General features: G+C 48.9%; 1 protein-coding gene across 3 annotated transcripts in view; it reads left to right on the top strand.

The window, feature by feature from the left end:
• The window catches only part of HYDIN (HYDIN axonemal central pair apparatus protein), a 352,840-nt gene that overhangs the window by 254,830 nt on the left and 76,868 nt on the right, over positions 1-21,142 (top strand). Inside the window, exons 40-48 of one of the 3 annotated variants that reach the window (XM_079759605.1) lie at positions 2,341-2,478; positions 5,787-5,970; positions 8,113-8,254; positions 10,230-10,389; positions 11,448-12,074; positions 12,676-12,900; positions 15,210-15,412; positions 15,615-15,797; positions 19,991-20,110. In XM_079759605.1, the coding sequence (XP_079615731.1) occupies positions 2,341-2,478; positions 5,787-5,970; positions 8,113-8,254; positions 10,230-10,389; positions 11,448-12,074; positions 12,676-12,900; positions 15,210-15,412; positions 15,615-15,797; positions 19,991-20,110 (1,982 nt within the window). Of the gene's footprint in view, positions 1-2,340; positions 2,479-5,786; positions 5,971-8,112; positions 8,255-10,229; positions 10,390-11,447; positions 12,075-12,675; positions 12,901-15,209; positions 15,413-15,614; positions 15,798-19,990; positions 20,111-21,142 lie in introns of those variants that run through there. The other 2 variants (XR_013812852.1, XM_079759606.1) reach the window with 2 other exon arrangements.

The raw sequence follows: 21,142 nt of genomic DNA, 5'->3' as shown, positions 1-21,142 counted from the left end.
TCTCCAAACCTCTTCCTCATTCTTAGCTAATGATCAGAAGATGACGGATCTTAGCAACCAGAAGACAATGCCTTATCCTCCCACCACCAAATCTACCAGACAGCCTTGATCCTAGGCCAATGCCATGCCTTCCCTACAGCTGAGTAACTGTCCCTGCTCTTATCCAAGGCCCTGCAACTGGTCCCGATCCCTTCTCTCTTACCCAAGAGCTAAATTCCTGCAGTGGTCCCCTCTACCATTTGTTTATTTCCCCTGTATATTGGATTCTTCCCATCGGCATCTATACATGCTTTATTATATTTCTAAAAACATTTTAAAATCTTTAAAAATACTTTCCCATGACCCCAGGTTCCCCTCCAGCTATTACCTCATCTTTCAATTTCTCTCTCAAAGAATGGCTGCATGATTGCTTCCTCGTCCTCACCACCTTTCTCTCTCCCACCTATTCCCATGAGGCCTTTGTCTTCACCCCTTCCCTGGCGACTCATCTCAAGGTCATTGGCGTTCATCTTGCCAAATCCAGTTTTTTGTCCTCATCTTACATGATCTCTTGGCAGCTGATAACCCCTCCTCCAGAAAGGCTTTCTTCACTTGGCTTCCAAAACACCATACCCTTCTACTTTCCCTCTACCCCATTAATGACTCTCCACTGCTACATCTTCAGATAACCTAGTTTTTCAGAGTAGGCCAAGACTAAGTCATCTACTCTTTTACTTTTTGTATCTACCTTTTCTTTATAGGTAATCTCATCCAGTTCATTAGTTAAATACTTAAATATTTTCTTCATATACTTCAATGTTTTCTTAAATATTAAAATGCTTAAATATTTTCATTATGCTTAGGACTCTCAAATTTCTAACTCTAGCCCTAATTTCTCCCCATGCTTAGGTTCATATACCCAAATCACATTTAATATCTCTATCAAATGGCTTAGAGGCATCTCAAAATTTATATGTTGAAAAAAGTGGTTGTTGCTCCCCCAAATAAGAATAAAAGAAAACAATACCAAAAAAAAAAAAAAAAACACAAAAAAAAACTTGTCTTTTCCTCAGTCTTTTCTTTCTAAATAAATAACTTCACCATTTTTCAATTTGCTCAGGTCAACACTCAAGGAGTCATTCTTGATGCCTCTCTTTCTTTCATGTCTCATCTCAAATCCTATTGGCTCTATTCCAAAATATATGCTGTATCAGCCACTTCTTACCACCTCCACTGTGAGCGTCCTGCTGCCATCATCTCCTGCCTTGACCATGGAGATATATTAACCCACTAGCCTTCCTGCTTCCACTCTTGTCACCTCATGCAGCAGGTAGAATGCTCTCTTAAAAATAAAAGTCCAGCCGGCCAGTGTGACTCAGTGGTTGGGTGTCAACCTATGAACCAGGAGGTCATGGTTTGATTCCCGATCAGGGCACATGCCCGGGGTTGTGGGCTCGATCCCCAGTAGGGGGCATGCAGGAGGCAGCCACTCAGTGATTCTCTCTCATCATTGATGTTTCTACCCTTCTCTCCCTCTTTCTTCCTCTCTCTGAAATAAATTTTTAAAACACTTTTTTTTTTATAAAAGTCCAATTAGTTTGTCTGCCTAAAACATGCCAACAACTTCCTATAATACTTGGAATAACATCACATTTTTTACCATAGTTGACAAGCCCTGCATATTCTGGCCTGCCTATGTCTTTGACTTTAAGCCTGACAAACTTTCCCATTGCTCACTCAGTTCCCATTAGACTTGGCTCCAACGTGCTCCCCAAATACCCACGCATGCAGTTGTGTTGAGGGAACTTGCTCTTTCCTCTCAGAAAGACGCTTCTCGCGGGATCTTGTCTTGCTCTTTCATATTCTCTCATACCCAGGTAATGTGACCACCCTTTCTAAATAGCCATTGTACAACCCTGTCATTGCCTTTTATTCCCTTACCTGATCATTTTCTCCCTGGCATTCATTACTATTTGAAATTATCACTGATTTGCATATTCATCTGTCCCTTTTCTGTCTCCCCCACTTGAATGCAAGGACCAGACTGGCAGCAACATTGCCAGGCTTGTGTGTTGTTGTGTCCCTGGTACTGGAGGAGACCCTGGTGCATAGTAGTAGCTCAAAGAATACTTGATTGAAAGAACAAATGGGTGCTGTTCAGTACATACACAAAGCACCTTCCACAGTGTTCCCACTCAAGGCTTATAGCAATTCTTTGAGGAAGATAGGAATATCCCATTTTACAGATGAGGAAGTGAGGCCCAGAGAGATGATATGATTTTCCTGAGGTCACGTGGTTGTATGTGTAGAAGTTGTTTGGACACCAAGCTGGGTTCTAACTTCTGAACCTTCTCTCAACAGATTTCCTCCAGTCCTCTCCCCTCGGGGCCCACACCGCGCAGGCTTAGTGTCAGCACCAGCATCGGAGGTGAGACCGGGCTCCTAAGCTGTGTGCTCCCTGAGGAAATGCTCGTTCAGATCCTGGCCGATCGCATACAGGTGCGTCCACACCCATGCATGGAGCTGCAGGGCTCACATACCTTCCCCAGGCCATGCCGAGACTGAGCCCTCGTTGCCCACAGCAGCTTAGAACCCCGGGCCTTGGAGAGGAAAGATGGGTTTCCTCACCCCCACCAGTCATTTACGTGTCCTTTTGACAGAGCTGTCAGTCCCTGGCCCTGGCTCAGTCTGCTGCCTGAAGGCACTCACTTTAAAGGACCAGTGATCAGAAGAGTCACACCACAGCCCTCAGTGGTGTTTGTAAAACTGTAAGGTAGAGTCGTTCAGAGTTAAAATTTGGAAACATGTTAATTGCTGTAAAAGTTTGTTTCTAATATGTTATTAAGTGAGAAAAGCAGGTTATGTTCCATATGATTTCACTATATGTGGAATCTAAAGAATAAAATAAACAAACAAAACAGAAAGAGACTCATAAAAATAGAGAACAAACTGAAGGTTGTCATATGGGAGGAGGAATTGGGGGGCTGGGTGAAAGGATTGAGAACTACAATTAGTAGTCACAAAATAGTCACAAGGCTGTAAAGTACAGCATAGGGGATATAGTCAGTAATCCTATGTAATAAAGAGTTAATATGCTAATTAGACTGAACAGTAGAGCGACCATCTGGACAACCTTCCAGAGGAAGCCGGGGCTGCGAGGGCCGAGCCCCTTGCATGAATTTCATGCATCGGGCCCCTAGTCTATAATAATAAAAGCGTAATATGCTAATTAGACTGGACATCCTTCTGGATGACCTTCTGGACGAAGCTACAAGGGAAGCCTGGGTCCCGGGTGCCAGAGGGAAGCCTGGGTTCTGGGTGCCAGGGGGAAGCAGTGCTGGCAGACAGGGGAAGGAAGGCCTACTCTTGCATGAATTTCATGCATCAGGCCTCTAGTATTGTAATAACTGTGTATGGTGCCAGGTGGGTACTAGACTTATGGGGGATCACTTTGTAAATTATATAAATGTCTAACCACTATGCTATACACCTGAAACTAATATAAAATAACTAGAGGCCTGATGCACGAAGATTTGTGCAAGAACTGGCCTTCCTTCCCCTGGCTGCCCATACCGCCTTCACTCCGGCCAGAGCTGCCTTTTTGCTCCAGCCCAGAGCTGCCTTTCCGCCTTCCCATGCTGCCCAGAGGCCCAGAGCAGCTGGGGCAGTGTGGAACGCCCCGCCCCCGGCCACTCAGCGCCTGCATATGCAAATTAACCCACCATCTTTATTGGGTTAATTTGCATACTCACTCCTAATTGGCTGGTGGGCATAGCGAAGGTACAGTCAATTTGCATCTTACTCTTTTATTACTGTGGATATTGAATGTCAACTGTAATTGACAAATTAAAAAAGAAAGAAAAGCAGATTATGAAATAGTATGTAAAGCACAATTACATTCCTATAAAAATGTATAAATAGTAAAAATGTACACATAGTAAAAACTCAAAAGTACATGTTAACTGTGGTTATCTTTGGATAATTATAGTTTTTTAGTCTTCATTTCTGAATTGTTTTACAATGATATATTGCTTTTGTAAAATACATTTTTATAGATATTAGGAAAGGAAAGGGAGAGATAGATAGAAACATCAGTGATGAGAAAGAATCATTAATTGACTGCCACCTGCATACCCCCTACTGGGGATCGAGCCCTCAACCTGGGCATGTGCCCTGACTGGGATTCGAAATGTGACCTCTTGGTTCAAAGATTGACACTCAACCACTGAGTCACACCAGCTGAGCAATGATATATTGCTTTTAAAGTCCAAAACACAATAACTCTTTCCATTTTTTAAATTTTTATAAGTGCTAACAAGATCAGCAGGGTTTGGGAGAGCATCACTTAAGCCTGCTGGCTGCTTGGGGTTTACAGAGAGTGAAACTGCTCAACAAGTCCCACAGCTGTGTGTTTGCTTTGGTTTTGCAAACTGGGCACAATATTAATTGTACATCCTATCTAATAAAGAGGGAATATGCTAATTGACCCTCACCTGTTGCAAAGATGGCGGTACCCACAGCCAAAAAGGAGGGAATATGCTAATTGACTGCCCCGCCCTCAAAGATGGCAGCTCCCACAGCCAATAGGAGGGAATATGCTAATTGATGTCACGCCACAAGATGGTGGCACCCAGTCCCCTCAACCCCCCATCCACCCAGGGCTGGCCCGAGGTGCAGGCAAGCCTCGGGTGGCAGCTGCCCAGCCTCCCAGGGCCACCCGAGGCTCAGGTAACCAGGGTCGGCCGAGGCTTGTGCTGCTGGCAGTGGCAGCAGCAGAGGTGTGATGGGTCGTCACCTTCCCCTGATTGCCGGGTTGCCTCCCACCCCTGAGGGCTCCCTGAGAGGGGGCAGGCCTGGCTGAGGGACACCCCCTCCAGTGCATAAATTTTCATGCACTGGGCCTCTAGTTTAAATATAATAAAATCAGACTTGAGGTTCCCAGCAGAGGAGAAATGTTGTTCCTGGAAATGACTTATGTAATGTTTGGACTGCGGCTATGTTACAGGCACCATCACCCTCAACTCACTTGAGCAAGGAGGTCACATACATGTGCAGGTATTTCATGAATCCAGATTAAAGGTAGTGAATCACTGAGAAAGCCCAAAGGAAGCCAGTAGAGCTGTGCTCCTCAGAGTACTGATCTTTGTTGAGACATGGAGCCTGCACGGTTTCCTTCATCCACAAGGTCTTGCTACAAAGAAAAAAAATGCAGACCTGAATTAAGTCGTGTAATTTACATTCTGACACAAGATTCTTGCCTCGTCAAACACTGATAGTAATCTGTCCCTGGCCAGTGGTGGCCAGTCTATGCACTACACTTTGAGTAAGACTGCCATGCAAAGAGACTATTCTTGAATGGTTAATATTATCAAAAGCATTACACTCCAAGGCAGTAATACCACTAAGAATGGCCCATCTGCTCCCTCTGTCCTTGCTGCCTATGACCCTGCACACGAGGACATGCTTCTTTGCATCTTCCTTCCCTGGATCTCCTGGATCTGCCCAGACCAACACTCTAACATTTAGTTTGTTTTCTTTGTTTCTATAGAGACAGCATAAACCCTTTGCTCTTCAAGTATGTACGATGAAGCTCTTCCATGACTGATCAAATATTTTTGCTTTTCTCTTTTATTTTATAACAGCACCTTGGATTTCACAGGTAGTTGAATGGTACTTTCATCGGGGCTCAGTAGGTTTGCAGAACCAACTGCAGCTCCAGTAAAAGCACTGGCAGAAGGACAAGCAGCTCTATAGAGAACAGATGGCCCGGTGGCCATGGTAACTGCCTCCGTTCTCTCTGGTTTCAGCTGAGTGACTGCAACCTGGGAGTGGTGTTTGACAGCCTCGAGACACTCTTTGCTCGGAACGCGGCCCTTGCTCTCCTCTGCCTGCTGAAGGCCTTTGGCAACCGCGAGCACATCTACGTCCTCAACATGGCCCAGGATTACGCAGCCATGAAGGCCCAGGAGAAAGCCAAAAAGGAGCAAGAAGGCAAGGCCCCTACCCTTCTGGGCTGTCCTTCACCGGCCCTCACGAGTCTTTCCTTTACCTATAGCATCTGCCTTTTATAACAGCTTCCATGGCATGATAACCCACTGGGCTTCAATGAAACTATTTACATTTGCCATCTCATGGGTGCCCCACCTCTGCCCCACAAGGTGGCTGGGAGTTCTTATTTCTTCCACTTTGCGTGTGAGGAAACTGAGGCAGAAAGGACCTGTGGAGAAATTACAGAGGGAAGGGTAGACTTGTCTCTTCTCACAACAGGCACAGCCCTCTTTCACCCAGGATCTCACTATCCACACTCATCTTCTCCGGAACTACAGCTGACCCCAGGGGAACACATACAAGTCCCATCTTGACTCAGGTGACCGGTTCGCTTGTTGGTTTTTGTTTTAGCCAACTGTGCAGTTCCTGCAAAACTAGAGGTGCTGCTGAACGTTACGAAACACAGTCTGCATTTTAGCCTACCGTGTGCCAGGCTGCGCAGCAGACCTTGTGTCTTTAAATGGGGTGTTGTGCCCATTTTACAGATGAGGAAAACGAGGCTCAGAGATACTATGTAAGATCACATGGCAAGTTAGTAAGGTCTGTGTAACTCTAAGGCCTTTCCTTTTTTTTTTTTTTTTCTTCTGTCATTACACCAGTAGCCTGGAAATAATTTTCACTGATTGAAAAATAGGCACATGCACACACAGTAATATTAGTGAACAAGTTCCCAATGTAGTCAGAAGCAGACCTAGCAAATTGTGGCCCCCAAGAGAGGAGGTGACACTATCCCTGGGAGGTAGAGTCCTACTCTGGCCTCCGTTCCATCCACATCACTGCTCTTCCTCACTTGGCCTCCCCTCTCTCTTCCAGAACAATCCACACAAATCGTAATGCTTTTCCAGTGAAGGGAATATTCACAAACACTGAGCTCACTTAGTTCTTAAACAGAGCTCATACTGCTTCCTTATATTCTCATTCAGAGAAAAATGGTTAGGAAGAATGACCAGGCAGGATTTCCAGCAGGATTTCAACCTCCAGGTCCCTCGTTTTCCAGAAAGCCCGTTTCCCCGCAAGGATCGACTTAAAAAAAAAAAGATCTCTCTTCATTTTCTCAGTTATCTGTGGATTGAAGTTTTTCACAGTTGCATTTTGAAAAAGTCCTGAGACAGTAAATGTAATAATATTATTATATCCAAATCTAATTCTTATTGAACATTTATGAATATGCCAGGCACTGGGCTTTACGTGATTGCTTATTTGAGCCCACAACACCCTATGAAGGAGGAATTATTACTCTTATCTGCTTCTGTCCCTTGGTAAAGGTTGGGGAAAGGACTCACATGCAGATCTCTGAGCCCAGAGCTAAAACGAGGATGTAAGGCGAGGCTATCGAGCCGGTGACGTGCGAACGAGAAGCCGGGTACCTTTGTGCTGAGTGTGAGCCACACTCTGGACCCGAATCGGCAGGCGTGGAGGACGATCCTGAGTTCTGTCGCCCTGAGCTCTTCAGTGGCTACGCTCAGAAAGGGGGATGCCAGTGGGTGGTATATTTCCTATCACCGCGGTAACAAATCACCACACCCGTGGTGACTTAAGACGATACAGAGGCGTTATCTGACGGTCCGGAGGTCAGAAGTCCTAAAATCGAGGTATCAGCAGGGCTCTACTCCTTTGGAGGCTCCAGGAGAGAATCCCCTCCCCTCCCTTCCCTCTCCCACTTCCTAGAGGCCTGCTGTTTCCTTGGCTCATGACCTACCTCACAGCCCGCTGGCTTTTGTTTCTGTTGTCACATCTGCTCTCCCTGCTTCATCGCCGCATCTCCTTCTCCGACTCCGGCCCTTTGTGATTACATTGGGTTCACTCAGATACTCCAAGAAAACCTCTCCAACCCCAGGTCCTTAACGTCATCACATCTGCCAAATCCTTCCTGCATCGCCAGGGGACAGAGGCGTAGGCTCTGGGGACCAGGACATGGGTGTCTTTGGGGCCACTATTCAGCCGGCCACAGACGGAGACTGGTTTGGGAACTGTGTGACTGAGGAAGCCCACCAGGGACTAGGAATGCTGCTGCCACCCAGCCACCTCTCACTGCCGCAAGCTGGGTGTGACTTCCCTCCCCTTCCTCTCTGTTCCCCCGCACAGAGCAGAAACAGAGGGAGACGCTTGAAAAAGAGAAGGAGCGTCTCCAAAACATGGATGAGGAAGAATACGACGCCTTGACAGAGGAGGAGAAAATCGCGTTCAATCGCGAGGTTCAGCAGGCCCTGCGGGAGAGGAAGAAGAGGTTAGAGTCAAGGGCCGGCCGGAGCGGAGCAGTTCCCCTGGGAGCAACTTCCATGGGGTCCGCAGCCCATCCAGGGGACCAGGGTCATCCTCCAGGGTGGCAGCAATGGCCACGGGAGACCAGGAGAATGACCGACTGGGAGCAGGAAAACGCCCTGCCTGGGTGCTGCAGCCTTGCAGGGCCTCTCCGTTCTCCTCTCCCTCCTTCTCTCTCGGGGACACTGGGGCTGGGTGAAGGCTATGCAATGTAATGGGGGAGGGGCTTTTGGCCCCAGTGCTATCCTAGGGCTTCCATTGGCTCCCCCTGACCACTGTGCCCTAGGTGTGGTGACCAGGGACCACTCTCTTCATGTGGGCATGGTGTTTGCTCCCCAGAACTCAGCCATTTCTCCTCCTTCCCTGGCCATCAGCTTGGCCCTGGCTGGTGCCGTCCATCCCCTGAGGTCTGGCTGCTTCTCCAGCTTGATCCTCGGCCTGAGCAGCTCACAACGACCAGAGCGTGCTCCCAGCCAGCGCTGTCAGCCCCTTCTAGGCCCATCTTTGGGACCACATGGGAATGACCGGACCCCCTCCACACCTCCTAGGGCCCAGCAAAAGCAGGGCTGCTGTTTCAGGCTCTCAGATATAGTGGCAGTGGGATATATGTCCTTGTTGCCTTCAGATGTGCTGGGGGAAGGGGATCCCATTTCCTACCACTCCCTAGGATGCCAGCATTGGAGGGGGCAGAGCCAAGATACTTGCCTGCAATTTTACCTCCTTCCTTCTGCCTTTTCCTTCCACCCCCAGGCTCCTCCCACTAACCCCCAAATGGCCTATAGGAGACCCTCAGTTCTTCCCCTGCTTGGTCCACTACAAAATGCCTGTCTTCCAGGGGTATGAAAGCCTCATTCTGGAATTCCAAAGGAATCTCTTTTTCTCATCCAGGCCATTGCTTTCAGGCATTCATCTGAAGGTAAACTTAGAAAATGCAAATCTGGTCATCAGAGCTCAGCAATGACCTGTGTGTCACATGCCACACACACACACACACACACACACACACACACACACACACACAGTAATGATGAGTCAGCTTCAGTGGGTGGAGAGCCACAGCAACAAAGAACAACCAGGGATTCCTGGAGATGAAAATAGATGGGTTTTGTAATGCCAGAGATGCTGTTCCCTCCACATGTGTTCACACTGATGCCTGGCCTTGGTGCCCTCACTGCCATTAGCAGCAGGACAGGCACAGCTGAATTCATAGCAGGAAGGGAAAGAAAGAGAGAGGAGAGGAATGTGGCTCTCAGATCCAATGCTGTGGTTCCAAGCTAGCCATGGTAGGGACTGCTATTAAAAACACCATTTCTTGCTTTCTGACCATAAGATGACAGTGTAGGAAGCTGGGATACTGTACTAATATCAGAACAATCTTTGAGAGCTTCTTTTAAAGCCTACTTTCAGCCATTGCCTTGCTCTCCTTGGAAAGGAGGTTGGAATAGAAATACAAATTAAGTGAGGACTCTTTTTTTAAATATATTTTTATTGATTTCAGAGAGGAAGGGAGAGGGAGAAAGAGATAGAAACATCAATGGTGAGAGAGAATCATCGATCATCTGCCTCCTGCAGGCCCCCAACTGGGGATTGAGCCCACAACCCCGGGCATGTTACCTTACCAGGAATCGAACCGTGACCTCCTGGTTCATAGATCAACCACTGAGCCACACCAGCCAGGCCTAAGTGAGAGCTCTTAGTTGAGTTTCAGTTCATCCGTTTTGCTGAAAGACCATTCAAAGATAGATGTGAGCCATCCTTTCCCTCCCTTTTTCCTTTCTCTTTTCCTTCCTCCCTTTCTAGTTTCTGAGCTTTCATTGTTTTTTTTTCTTTTTATGCCCAAGAAAACTCTGCCACATGTCCCCCCACCCAGCAATCCCAGACAGGGAGGGGCTTGAGCCGGTGGCGTCTGAACTCAGCTTTCTCTGTCTGGTTTCATAAAGGGAGCTGGAGAGATTGGCAAGGGAGTTGCATGAAAAGAAGCTACAACAGGAGCTTGAGCGGCAAAAGGAAGAAGATGAGCAAAAAAAGAAGACCAGGAAAACAAAGCAAGTAGCAGCAAAGGATGAACCAGCCCTGAAGAAATCTCAGCCCAGCCGGCAGGTAGCAACCCTCTCCTGCTCCTTCCCCTAGGAGAAAGCAGAGGGACCAGCCATTGTAACCGGCCCTCAATCCAGCACATTTCCTCCCAGAAAACTGACCCGATACTACTAGGTGGGTTTTATGTTGGAGCAGAAGGTAGGAGGGAAGGGACCAACATTTGTGGAGCAATGATTGTGTGCTAAGCTCTGGGCTTATGCTTCATGTAATCCTGTCATTTTCGGCATCCTGACCCCCACCCTGCGAGGTTCAAAGACAGGAACCCGGTTTGAGGTTGAGAGAAAGGAAGTCAAAATTCCAGGATCTCACCCAGTTATGTCTGACCACAGCCCTTGCTCTTTCCTCTGTCTCTTGAAGTCCCCTGGACAGTGCTAAAGAGGCTGGTAGTAAAGATTGGCCTCCAGTAAGTTACCAAGTCAGTGACGCCCCTTGGCAATAATAGTCCAGGAAGAAGTTCAGCATAAGCTTGTCCTTGCCGAACAAGGACCATCGATGTTTCAACCTGTCAAGCTCGGGGGTCACACTATGATGGGGAGGGGGCAGAGCAGCCCAAGCAGCGCCCAGGTGGCCATCAGGGCTGAGGGGTGCAGCTGGCTGGGGTGCACGGTGGCTCGTTCAGCACTGTGAGTTCTGAGAGTGAAGTGAAAGCCAGACTTCCAGACAAGGTGCAGGCTGGTCCCAGTGGGTGAGCAAGAGTCAGTGACCACAACACCTGTGCCTCTCACAAGGCACCTGAAAGCAGGTGTAGAGGGGCCATTCCGGGTCACCTTTTCCTGCTGATCCTGCAGAGGGCCAGCTCTCCACCAGAATGCACACCAAAGTCACCATGCCCAATGCCAGGTCCCAGCTGGATCTGTACCAAGGAAGGACCACAGAAAGGACGTTTTGATAAAGGTTCCCACCGTGATTCTTAGGCACAAGTCCAATGTGTGTCAGTGGCTGGAATCCCGTGAGGACTTCTTATAAAACAAAACATCCTCTTGGTCTTTTTCATGTGATTCTGTGATTTGCTCTCCCTGGAAGAACTGTTTTAAGCCTATGTTATATGTTTTGCCTTCTAGACTCTTACCTTTTCCAAAGTAGAAGGCAAGATGGACTCGGTAGAACCGAAAGCTTCTGAGAAGGAGCAGGGAATGGCTGAGAAGGAAGAACTGAGCAAGAAGAAAAAGAACCAAGTGGCAGATAACAACGTCCTTGGGTTTCCCCTGGCCCAGGAACAAGAGGACAGTGATGGGGACCTCCAGAAGGAAGCTGACAAGCCTTTGGCCCAGAAGTTTAAGACCTATGAGCTGACTCTGAAGGATATCCAGAACATCCTCATGTACTGGGACCGGAAGCTAGGAATCCAAGTGCCTCACATGGGGGCTGAGGACCTAACCCACGAGCCCGATGACCAGCGCCAGGTTCCATCGGGTGGACGCAAAGGCCGCAAGGACCGGGAGAGGGAGCGCGCCGAGAAGGAGCGCGCGGAGAGGGAGCGCCTGGAGCGGGAGAGGGCCGAGAGGGAGCGGCTGGAGAGGCTCCGGGCACTGGAGGAGCAGCCGGATGGAGGAGAGGCGGACAGGGAGGAGGACCACGAAGGGAAGAGGGATCTGGGTGTGCCATTCATAAATATCCAGACACCAGACCTTGAAGGCTCCAGCTGGAAGCAGACCCTGGAGAATGACAAGCTTCCCAAAGCGGATCAGGTACAGACCCTTCTCCAGGATGGAGATGTAACCAATCAGGTAGCAGGCACTGTGTTAATCGTCATGAAAGAACTTTCTACATTAAAATCTACATCCCCTTAATTCCCTTCATCTCTGATACCCCTCTAGATAAGACATTAATGGCTAAAAGGGCCTTTTTCTGCTTGGTGACAATCCATATAAAGTTCCACAGATCAAAGTTATTCCATCTAACCTCATAAAAAGCCACCTGCAGGGTTGATTTTTAGTATTGACGGGACAGTGCTACATGCTGGCAAGGCCGGCAGATGTGGGGCGAAGCAACAGGCTCAACCACTCAAAAATCTTTTTCCCGCAAGCTTCCCACGGTAACAGAATTATACTACTAGATAGCTTTTATGTTCCTAAAAACAAAAGGTATTGCATAACCAAAAGCCACCTTTGGCAGTGGTCATTACCGCCTTTTGTCCAGGGACCAACTTTTTCTACATTAAAACACTAGGAAGCATCTGCTGAGCACATTGAGGGAAAGGCGGAGGTCTGAACCAGCCTGTTCTCCGGGGGAGGAGGTGAGAGGTAGCCCGCCTCTGCGCAGCAAATTAACCATGGGTTTTTCCTTCAGATCCTAGACTACTTGGGCCTGGGTTCCTCTGGACTGCCCATCCCGCCTCCGATTTTATTCTCACTAATCTCCTACCCTCTGAAGCGGCTGCCGTTGGCCTCAACGGAAATCATGAAGCATTTTGTGTTTCTGATCCCGCTCTCCGAAGAGCTGGCCCTGCTGGAGGAGAAAAGAGAGGCGGAATCAGAAGCAGACCTCTCGACGACCACCACCAGCTCTGCGAAGGTAAAGAGTGAGCAGCGCGTCCTGACCTTGGCCGTCTCCCTCCACAGGCCAGCGTGGAGCACGGTGCTGGGGGTCGTGCCGCTCAGGTGCTTCCCCTCCACTGGCTGGGGATCCTGCTGAGGACCCCAAACCAGCCTCCCCCTGGGTCTGACTTTTCCTACTTCCCAAGAGGAAACTGAAAATGACTGATGTTCACCTTCCAACCTGTGCATTCCCCAGGCATGGTCTAGGGCAGCGGTCGGCAAACTGCGGCTCGCGAGACACATGCGGCTCTTTGGCCCCTTGAGTGTGGCTCTTCCACAAAATACCACGGCCTGGGCGAGTCTATTTTGAAGAAGGGGCGTTAGAGGAAGTTTAAGTTTAAAAAATTTGGCTCTCAAAATAAATTTCAATTGTACTGTTGATATTTGGCTCTGTTGACTAATGAGTTTGCCGACCACTGGTCTAGGGAACTTGTCAAATTACTCAGAAGCTCACCTGCATGAAAAAAGGAAGCAACACTAGTCTTTTAAAAAGATAGTATAGTGTATGCATGAAGCTCAGTAATGTGCACAGTGCATAAGAATACAAGAATCTACTGACACAGGTTAAGGGAATGCACACCACTAGAGAAAAGACAGAGTATTGAAGAAACTGATGGGAAAATTGGCTATTTTATCTTCTTGCCTGATACAATGCAGTAAAATTAATTCCAGCTGGATTAAAAATATAAGCAACAACATGAAATAATGTAAAAGTAGAAGAAAATATATACACAATGACTAAAACAAATCACAAAGGAAAAATAGATTGGACCAATGATGTGCAGAGGATATGTATATTCAAAATTATGGAGGGCCTTTTTATTCCCAGAAGAGTATGGTGGGCCAAAATTTGAATCCCTTCACGTGACCACCTACAAACCATGCACATCGGCAAAGACTAAATAAAATCAGCAGCAAATAGAATTACCTTTAGGCCCTGCCTACAGCTCCGGTGGGTGGCAGAAAATGTGCCCATCTCCAGTTTATAAGTAAGCAGGAAGTCAACATCTGCGCTGAGCAGCAGCCGAGGGCAGGGCTTACTAGAGCAGAGCCCAAATGGAAAAGATAAAGAAATCTTGCCAACCTCAGAGGTGACTATTACTCTTTTCTGAAAATTGGCCATTACCAGGAAAGAGTTGAGCATTCTTTAGCTTAACCATTTTAGGAGGAAGTCTAGTTTATCTCCAATTGACAAAGGAAAGCTCTTCATTCTAGAAGAATGACAGCTGAAATTATAGAAAGAATAGAATGAGAAAAGTATTATTCTGTTATCCACAGTGGGCGGGGGATGATTAAGGTGCTCCAGTGGGTACAAAAAGCAGCAGTTTGTTGGGGAACAAGACACTCCCTGGAGCTAGCGTGTCGTCCCACAGGTGACTGGCCTGCTTTGTAGGGAAACGTCTATCGTGGCCACATCTGGCAGGCACCACTCCAGCCACACGAACACACTTTGTATCTGTCACCATGGGCCAACCTGGCATTACTTGTCCCCCACTGTGGCGGAGTGTGATGTACACAGCATCCTCTATAAATCTAGTTAAGCTTTTAAGCCTAATTTTCAGTTTATAGAAAATACAGGGAATAAAAGAATAAGTTAGATGTCACTCTGAGAATAGTCAGAAAATTTCAAACGATGGGATATCCTGTAAGAACACAGAACTGGTATCTCCAAAAAATCAGAGCAATTGGGAGGGGGCAAGCGGTCTACATTAAAAGATACTAAAGAGCCTTGGCCAGTTTCGCTCAGTGGTTGGAGCACCGGCCCACTCACTGAAGAGTCGTGGGTTTGATTCTTGCTCAAGGGCAGGTGCCTCTGTTGCAGGTTCACTCCCCACCCCCTGGTTGGGGCACATGTGGGAGGCAGCCAATCCATGTGTCTCGCATCAATGTTTCTCTCTCTCTCCGTCCCTCCCCCCCCCTTCCACTCTCTCTCTCCTGAAAACAATGGGGGGGGGGGAAATGTCCTCAGGTGAGAATTAACAAACAAAAACAAGATACTAAAGAAACACAACAAAATGCAATAAAGAAACCCAGTCCCTGCCAGAGTCGAGCTTTCTTTAGGTCTTGGCTTCCTCAGGGAATGGCCAAGTTCTAGACTTCTCTCCTCTACTTCTCTTCTACCTGGTGTGGGAGGCTGGGCCCTGCCCTGCTCCAGGCAGCCGCCAGCATCCCGAGCCTGTGGCGCGTCACCCAGACTGCAGACAGTTGTAGGCATCTGTGTCTCCTGTTCGTATGGAAGTAAGATGAGCATGTAAGACCTTGTGCTCGTTTCTAATTTAACTCCAGGAGGAGCCGAACACCTCGTCTAAAGGGAACAAACAGAAACTGAAAGAAAAAACAGACCAGGTTCGCGATACTCTGAAGGACAAACGTCGCATCGCCTTCAACCGGAAGGGCCTTTCTGGGGCCGTTTCTGGAACCATTTCCCCCCTGTCAGACATGGACCAGAACAACTTGTCCGGACAGCACTCCCAGGACAAATTCATCAGGTGGGCCTCCGAGCAACCGCAACCGGGGAGAGAAATGCCCACGCCCCACAGGGAGGGGGCAGCTGTCAGGGTACCAGATGGGAACAGGGCGGCTCTGCCTGTGGGGCCCTGCAGACCGCCCTGCAGAACCCCAGCAGCACAGGACTCCTCCCGGCAGCAAAGGAAGCATCCTCACTTGAAAAGCCCGTGTGCTCATTTGCAGGTTGAATCATTTCCGGTGGATCGTGCCGGCCAATGGCGAGGTGATGTTGAGAGTGCAGTTCTCTGCTACTGATCTCGGGAACTATGACCAGACGTTCAACTTTGAGATCCTTGGAACTTGCCGCCAGTACCAGCTTTATTGCCGTGGTGTTTGTGCTTATCCTTACATTTGCCAAGACCCAAAGTAAGTGTCTTTTATTTTCAAAGAAAAGATTGACAGACACATTTTAGTTTTCTTCCGTGCTACTTTGAACAGGGAGGCTCATATGTATGTGGGTATCCTCTCTAATAAAAGAGTAATATGCAAATTAACCATCACTCTGCGACATAAGCCACGCCCACCAGCCAATCGGGGTGAATATGCAAATTAACCCCAACCAAGATGGCTACCAGAAGGGAGGCTTGGGTTTCCCCAGCAACAGAGGAAGCCAAGCTTTCCACACACTCTGGTGGGCCCAGGCCTCCACTCAAGGCTACAAAGTTTCAATTATAGAAGGTAAACAAATCCAAACAGAAATGGCAGCAGCCACGGAGCGAGCAGGAGGCTTAGCTCCGCTCCAGGCTACAAAGTTTCAATTGTAGAAGGTAAATAAATTCCAGATACCAGGGCCTCTGCTTGGGTCGCCAGGGGCGTGGCTGGCCTGCAAACCACCACAGGCCCCTCACCCAGGCCTCTCCACGCCCCAAGGGAACCTCACCCTGATCCAGGACACCCTTCAGGGCAAACCAGCTGGTCCCCATCCATGCACCAGGCCTCTATCCTATCTAATAAAAGAGTAATATGCAGATTGACCATCACTCCAACACACAAGATCAAGATAGCTGCCCATATGTGGTCAAAGATCCTACCCCCATGTGGACACAAGATGGCCACCACAAAATGGCCAGCAGGGAAGGGCAGTTGAGAGGGACCAGGCCTGCAAGGGAGGGCAGTTGGAGGCGATCAACCCTTCAGAGGAGGGCAGTTAGGAGTGACCAGGCCGGCAGAGGAGGGAAGTTGGGGGCAAACAGGCTGGCAGGGGAGCAGTTAGACATCAATCAGGCTGGCAGGGGAGTGGTTAGGGGGTGATCAGGCTGGCAGGCAGAAGCAGTTAGGGGCAATCAGGAAGGCAGGCAGGCGAGCAGTTGGGAGCCAGCAGTCCTGGATTGTCAGAGGGATGTCCGGTGGGATCATATGTATATATATATACTAGAGGCCCGGTGCATGAAATTCATGCACGGAGAGGGGGGTGTCCCTCAGCCCAGCTTGCACCCTCTCCAATCTGGGACCCCTCGAGGGATGTCCGACTGCCCGGGATCGGGCCTAAACGGGCAGTTGGACATCCCTCTGACAATCCAGGACTGCTGGCTCCCAACTGCTCACCTGCCTGCCTTCCTGATTGCCCCTAACCGCTTCTGCCTGCCAGCCTGATCACCCCCTAACCACTCTGCTGCCAGCCTGATTGATGCCTAACTGCTCCCCTGCCAGCTTGTTTGCCCCCAACTTCCCTCCTCTGCCGACCTGGTCACCCCTAACTGCCCTCCCCTGCAGGGTTGATCACCTCCAACTTCCCTCCCTTGCAGGTCTGGGTCCCTCTTAACTGCCCTCCCTTGCAGGCCGGGTGCCTCCCAACTGCCCTCCCCTGCTGGCCATCTTGTGGTGACCATCTTGTGTCCACATGGGGGCAGGATCTTTGACCACATGGGGGCATCCATATTGTGTGTTGGAGTGATAGTCAATCTGCATATTACTCTTTTATTAGGATAGAGGCCTGGTGCAGGGGTGGGGGCCAGGTGGTTTGCCCTGAAGGGTGTCCCAGATCAGGATGGGGGTTCCCTTGGGGAGTGGGGCAGCCTGAGCAAGGGGCCTGTGGTGGTTTGCAGGCCAGCCACGCCCCCTGGTGACCCAAGAGGAGGCCCTGGTATCTGGAATTTATTTACCTTCTATAATTGAAACTTTGTAGCCTTAAGTGGAGGCCTGGGCCTGGCCAGGGTGTGCGGAAAGCTTTGCTTTCTCCATTGCCGGGGGCAACCCTGGCCTGCTCTCTCCAGCTCCGTGGCTGCTGCCATTTCTGTTAAGATTTGTTTACCTTCTATAATTGAAACTTTGTAGCTTGAGTGGAGGCTTAGGCCTAGCAAGGGCAGGCGGAAAGCTTGGCTTCCTCCGTTGCCTGGGAAACCTTGCTCTCTGTGGTTGTAGCCATCTTAGTTGGGTTTATTTGCATACTCGCCCTGATTGGCTGGTGGGCGTGGCTTAGGCGTAGCGAAGGTGTGGTCAATTTTGCATATTACCCTTTTATTAGGTAGGATTAGAGGCCCTGTGCATGGATTCATGCACATTGAAAGAAAATTAGTAAGAATGTGGCCAGCGGGGTGGTACTGGGTGAGATGGGCTGGACATGCCCTGGAGGCAACCTCCCGTGGTCCCTCCCCATCCGGCTGCATCTGGGGAACTGCCAAGGCTTGAAGGACATCTGCGAAGTGAGTGGGATCCCTCCAGCAGGTGGGGTCCCTCAGCCTGGCCTGCGGGAATCGGGCCAAAACCAGCAGTCTGACCTCCCCTGAGGTGTCCCAGAGTGTAAGAGTGCACTCTGCAAAGTTGCTGTTGCTTGGCAGCTCCTGCGTTGAGTGTCTGCCCCCTGGTGGTCAGTGCACATCATACCTACCAGCTAGTCAGCCAGTCGGCTGGTCAGCCAATCGCTTAGCCTTTTATATATATATACTAGAGGCCCGGTGCATGAAATTTGTGCATGGGGGGTGGTCTTGCACCCTCTCCAATCCGGGACCCCTTGGGGGATGTCCGACTGCTGGTCGGAACTTCCCTCTCACAATCCTGGACAGCTGGCTCCTAATTGCTCATCTGCCTGCTTGCCTGGTCACCCCTAACTCCCCGCCTCCCCGCCGACCTGATCACCCCTCACTGCCTCTGCATGCTGGCCTGATCGCCCCTAACTGCCCCCCCTGCCAGCCTGGTCACCCCCAACTGCCTCCCCCACTTGTTGGTCTGGTCACCCCACGCAGCCTGCTGTTCAGTCGTTTGGTCATCCCTCACTAACTCCCCTGCCAGCCTGGTCATAGGCAGCCATCTTGTGATGGCATGAGGGTCAATTTGCATATTACCTCTTTATTATATAGGAAATATACACTGAGTGGCCAGATTATTATGATCTCTGAATGCATAATAATCTGGCCACTCAGTGTATATCCTATATAATATAAGGCTAATATGCAAATTGTCCCCTTGACCAGGAGTTTGACCAGCAGGCAGGCCGGCCAACCACCCATGTCCCCCCCACTCTGGCCAGGCTGGCTGGACCCTACCCATGCACGAATTCATGCACCGGGCCTCTGCGTTCAGAGATCATAATAATCTGGCCACTCAGTGTGTGTGTGCGTGTGTGTGATATATTTTTAGTGGATTTTAGAGAGGAAGGGAGAGGGAAAGAGACATAGAAACATCAATGATGAGAGAGAATAATTGATCGGCTGCCTCCTGCACACCCCCTACTGGGGATCGAGCCGCAACCCAGGCATGTGCCCTGACTGAGAATCAAACCATGACCTTCTGGTTCATAGGTCAATGCTCAACCACTAAGTCATGCTGGCTGGGCTGAACATGGAGGCTCTTAATACCAACGTGGAACTGGAACAGACTCCCAGACCCTTTTGTACTGGGCTTTAGTGTCTTGGACACTGACTAAGCCACAGGAATGACGTGATACCATGAGATTGAGATGAAGCTAATATTTGACCAGTTACTCTGCTTATTCAACTATTAAGCAAACAAACAGATTTTATATTAACTGTAAGACATTTTATGCTGCAATAGGTGTGAATCTCTATGGGTGAGCTTTTTTATGAGCCCCCTATGCACCACATAAAGGCATTGGCTGAGCAAGCTAGTGGGCAAGCATCCTCCCCGCCACCAGGGGAGGGGCCTTTTATAGCTTGTCCACTAGGGAAGGGGCCTTTTAAAGCTTGTCCACCAAGAGGGCCTTTTGCAATTCTGATTAAGGAGCCACCTTGGACAAGGAACTCAGAAACTAGTCAATATCTACAAGAACTAGTTTTCCATAGGATTTTTGGGAATTGTCTAGCTGTACACACCAGAACGGGTCATCCAACTCAGTTCTATCATCAGCCCCTCATTATGAAAGACAGTAGTAGGAATCTTTTTTTTTTTTTTCAAGTTCAAACTGCACTATTTTCACTCAGGCCAGGGGAAGGGAAGGAGAAGGAATAAAGGCTCAACAAAAGTCTTCAAATTAAGAGTCTTCTGTCTCCAGACACCTGGACCCTCTGCTGAACAGGGAGTGTTGGGTTCAGGTAAAGATCAGGGGGTGGCATTGAACTTCCTCTCAAGCAGCCTCTCCTCTTCTCTTCCTCCCCTGTGTTCAGAGTGGTATTCCCTCAGCGGAAGATGGACATGAAAACAGATGAGATCGTCTTTAAGAAGTATATTATAAGCATGGACACATTTTACTTTGGGCCACTGCTTTGTGGAAAATCAAGAGATAAGTAAGTGTGCCATTATCTCAAGACAGATTTTAGACCCCTGGGTTGGGCTCATGAATGGTACAAGCAGAGTTTCTCTGTAGACATAGCTTTTATTAATGCTGCCTCAGTCCCTGAACCACAAATTAGGAGAACTGAGTTCTTGTACCCAAAGTTTCTGCTAAGATGAATGGGGGTGCCATTTTCCAAGATGGGAAAGCCTGGAAGAGGACCAGGGTTTGGTTGGGGGAGGGATAGGATCAAGAGTTCACTTTGGGATATGTTAAGTTTGAGATGCTTGGAAGATATTACCAGTAGCCACATAAAGCAGGGAATAGGCTATACAGCTTTGGTTCTCAGAGGAGAGAGGCTTGTCATCAAGACAACAAAAGCTTTGGGTGTAGATGAGATTGCTTAAGAAGAGAGGATACAGTAAGGAGAGAAGGACCTCAGACGGAACTCTGAAGAATTCCACCACGTTCAAGAGTTGAAGCCAGCACAGGAGATGAGGAAGAGGGCCAGAGCATTGTTGGAAACCAGAAAAGAGTGGGTCATGGAGCCACAAGAGGAGGATATTATTGACCACAGTTGAAGGTTGCAGAGAAGGTAAAGAGATGAAGACATCCATGTCCACAGGATTCAACAACATGGAGGTCCCCAGGGGCCTTAGCAAGAGCCCTTTTGGGGGGAATTTCTGAAGATGTAGCCCAAGTGAAGTGATTTGAGGAGTCGGTGGAGGGTGAGAAAATGGAGGCTAGGTGTGAAGATAGCTCTTTGGGACAGCTCGGCTGTGAAGGGAATTGAGAATGGGAGGGAGGCATGGAGTTCAGGGAGGGCTGTTCATACTCGGTTGTTCTTATAATGTTTGGATGCCAAGGGGAAGTAGGGAGGGAGAGTTGGAGTTGCAGGAGAAAGTACAGGCTGTCAGCTCCCCAAGACAACACAATGGAATATGTAGATATTGGCTTTGCCAGGAAGAGGGGCCTTCATCTATTACAAGGAGGGACAAAGGTGAGATAGCTTCAGGTGCAGGTAGGCTTACAGATTCAAGAAGGT

Source organism: Cnephaeus nilssonii (assembly GCF_951640355.1).
Source record: "Cnephaeus nilssonii genome assembly, chromosome: 20".
Taxonomy (NCBI): Eukaryota; Metazoa; Chordata; class Mammalia; order Chiroptera; family Vespertilionidae; genus Cnephaeus; species Cnephaeus nilssonii.
Note: the sequence above shows the minus strand (reverse complement) of the source record. Positions and strands in the feature narration are given on the sequence as shown.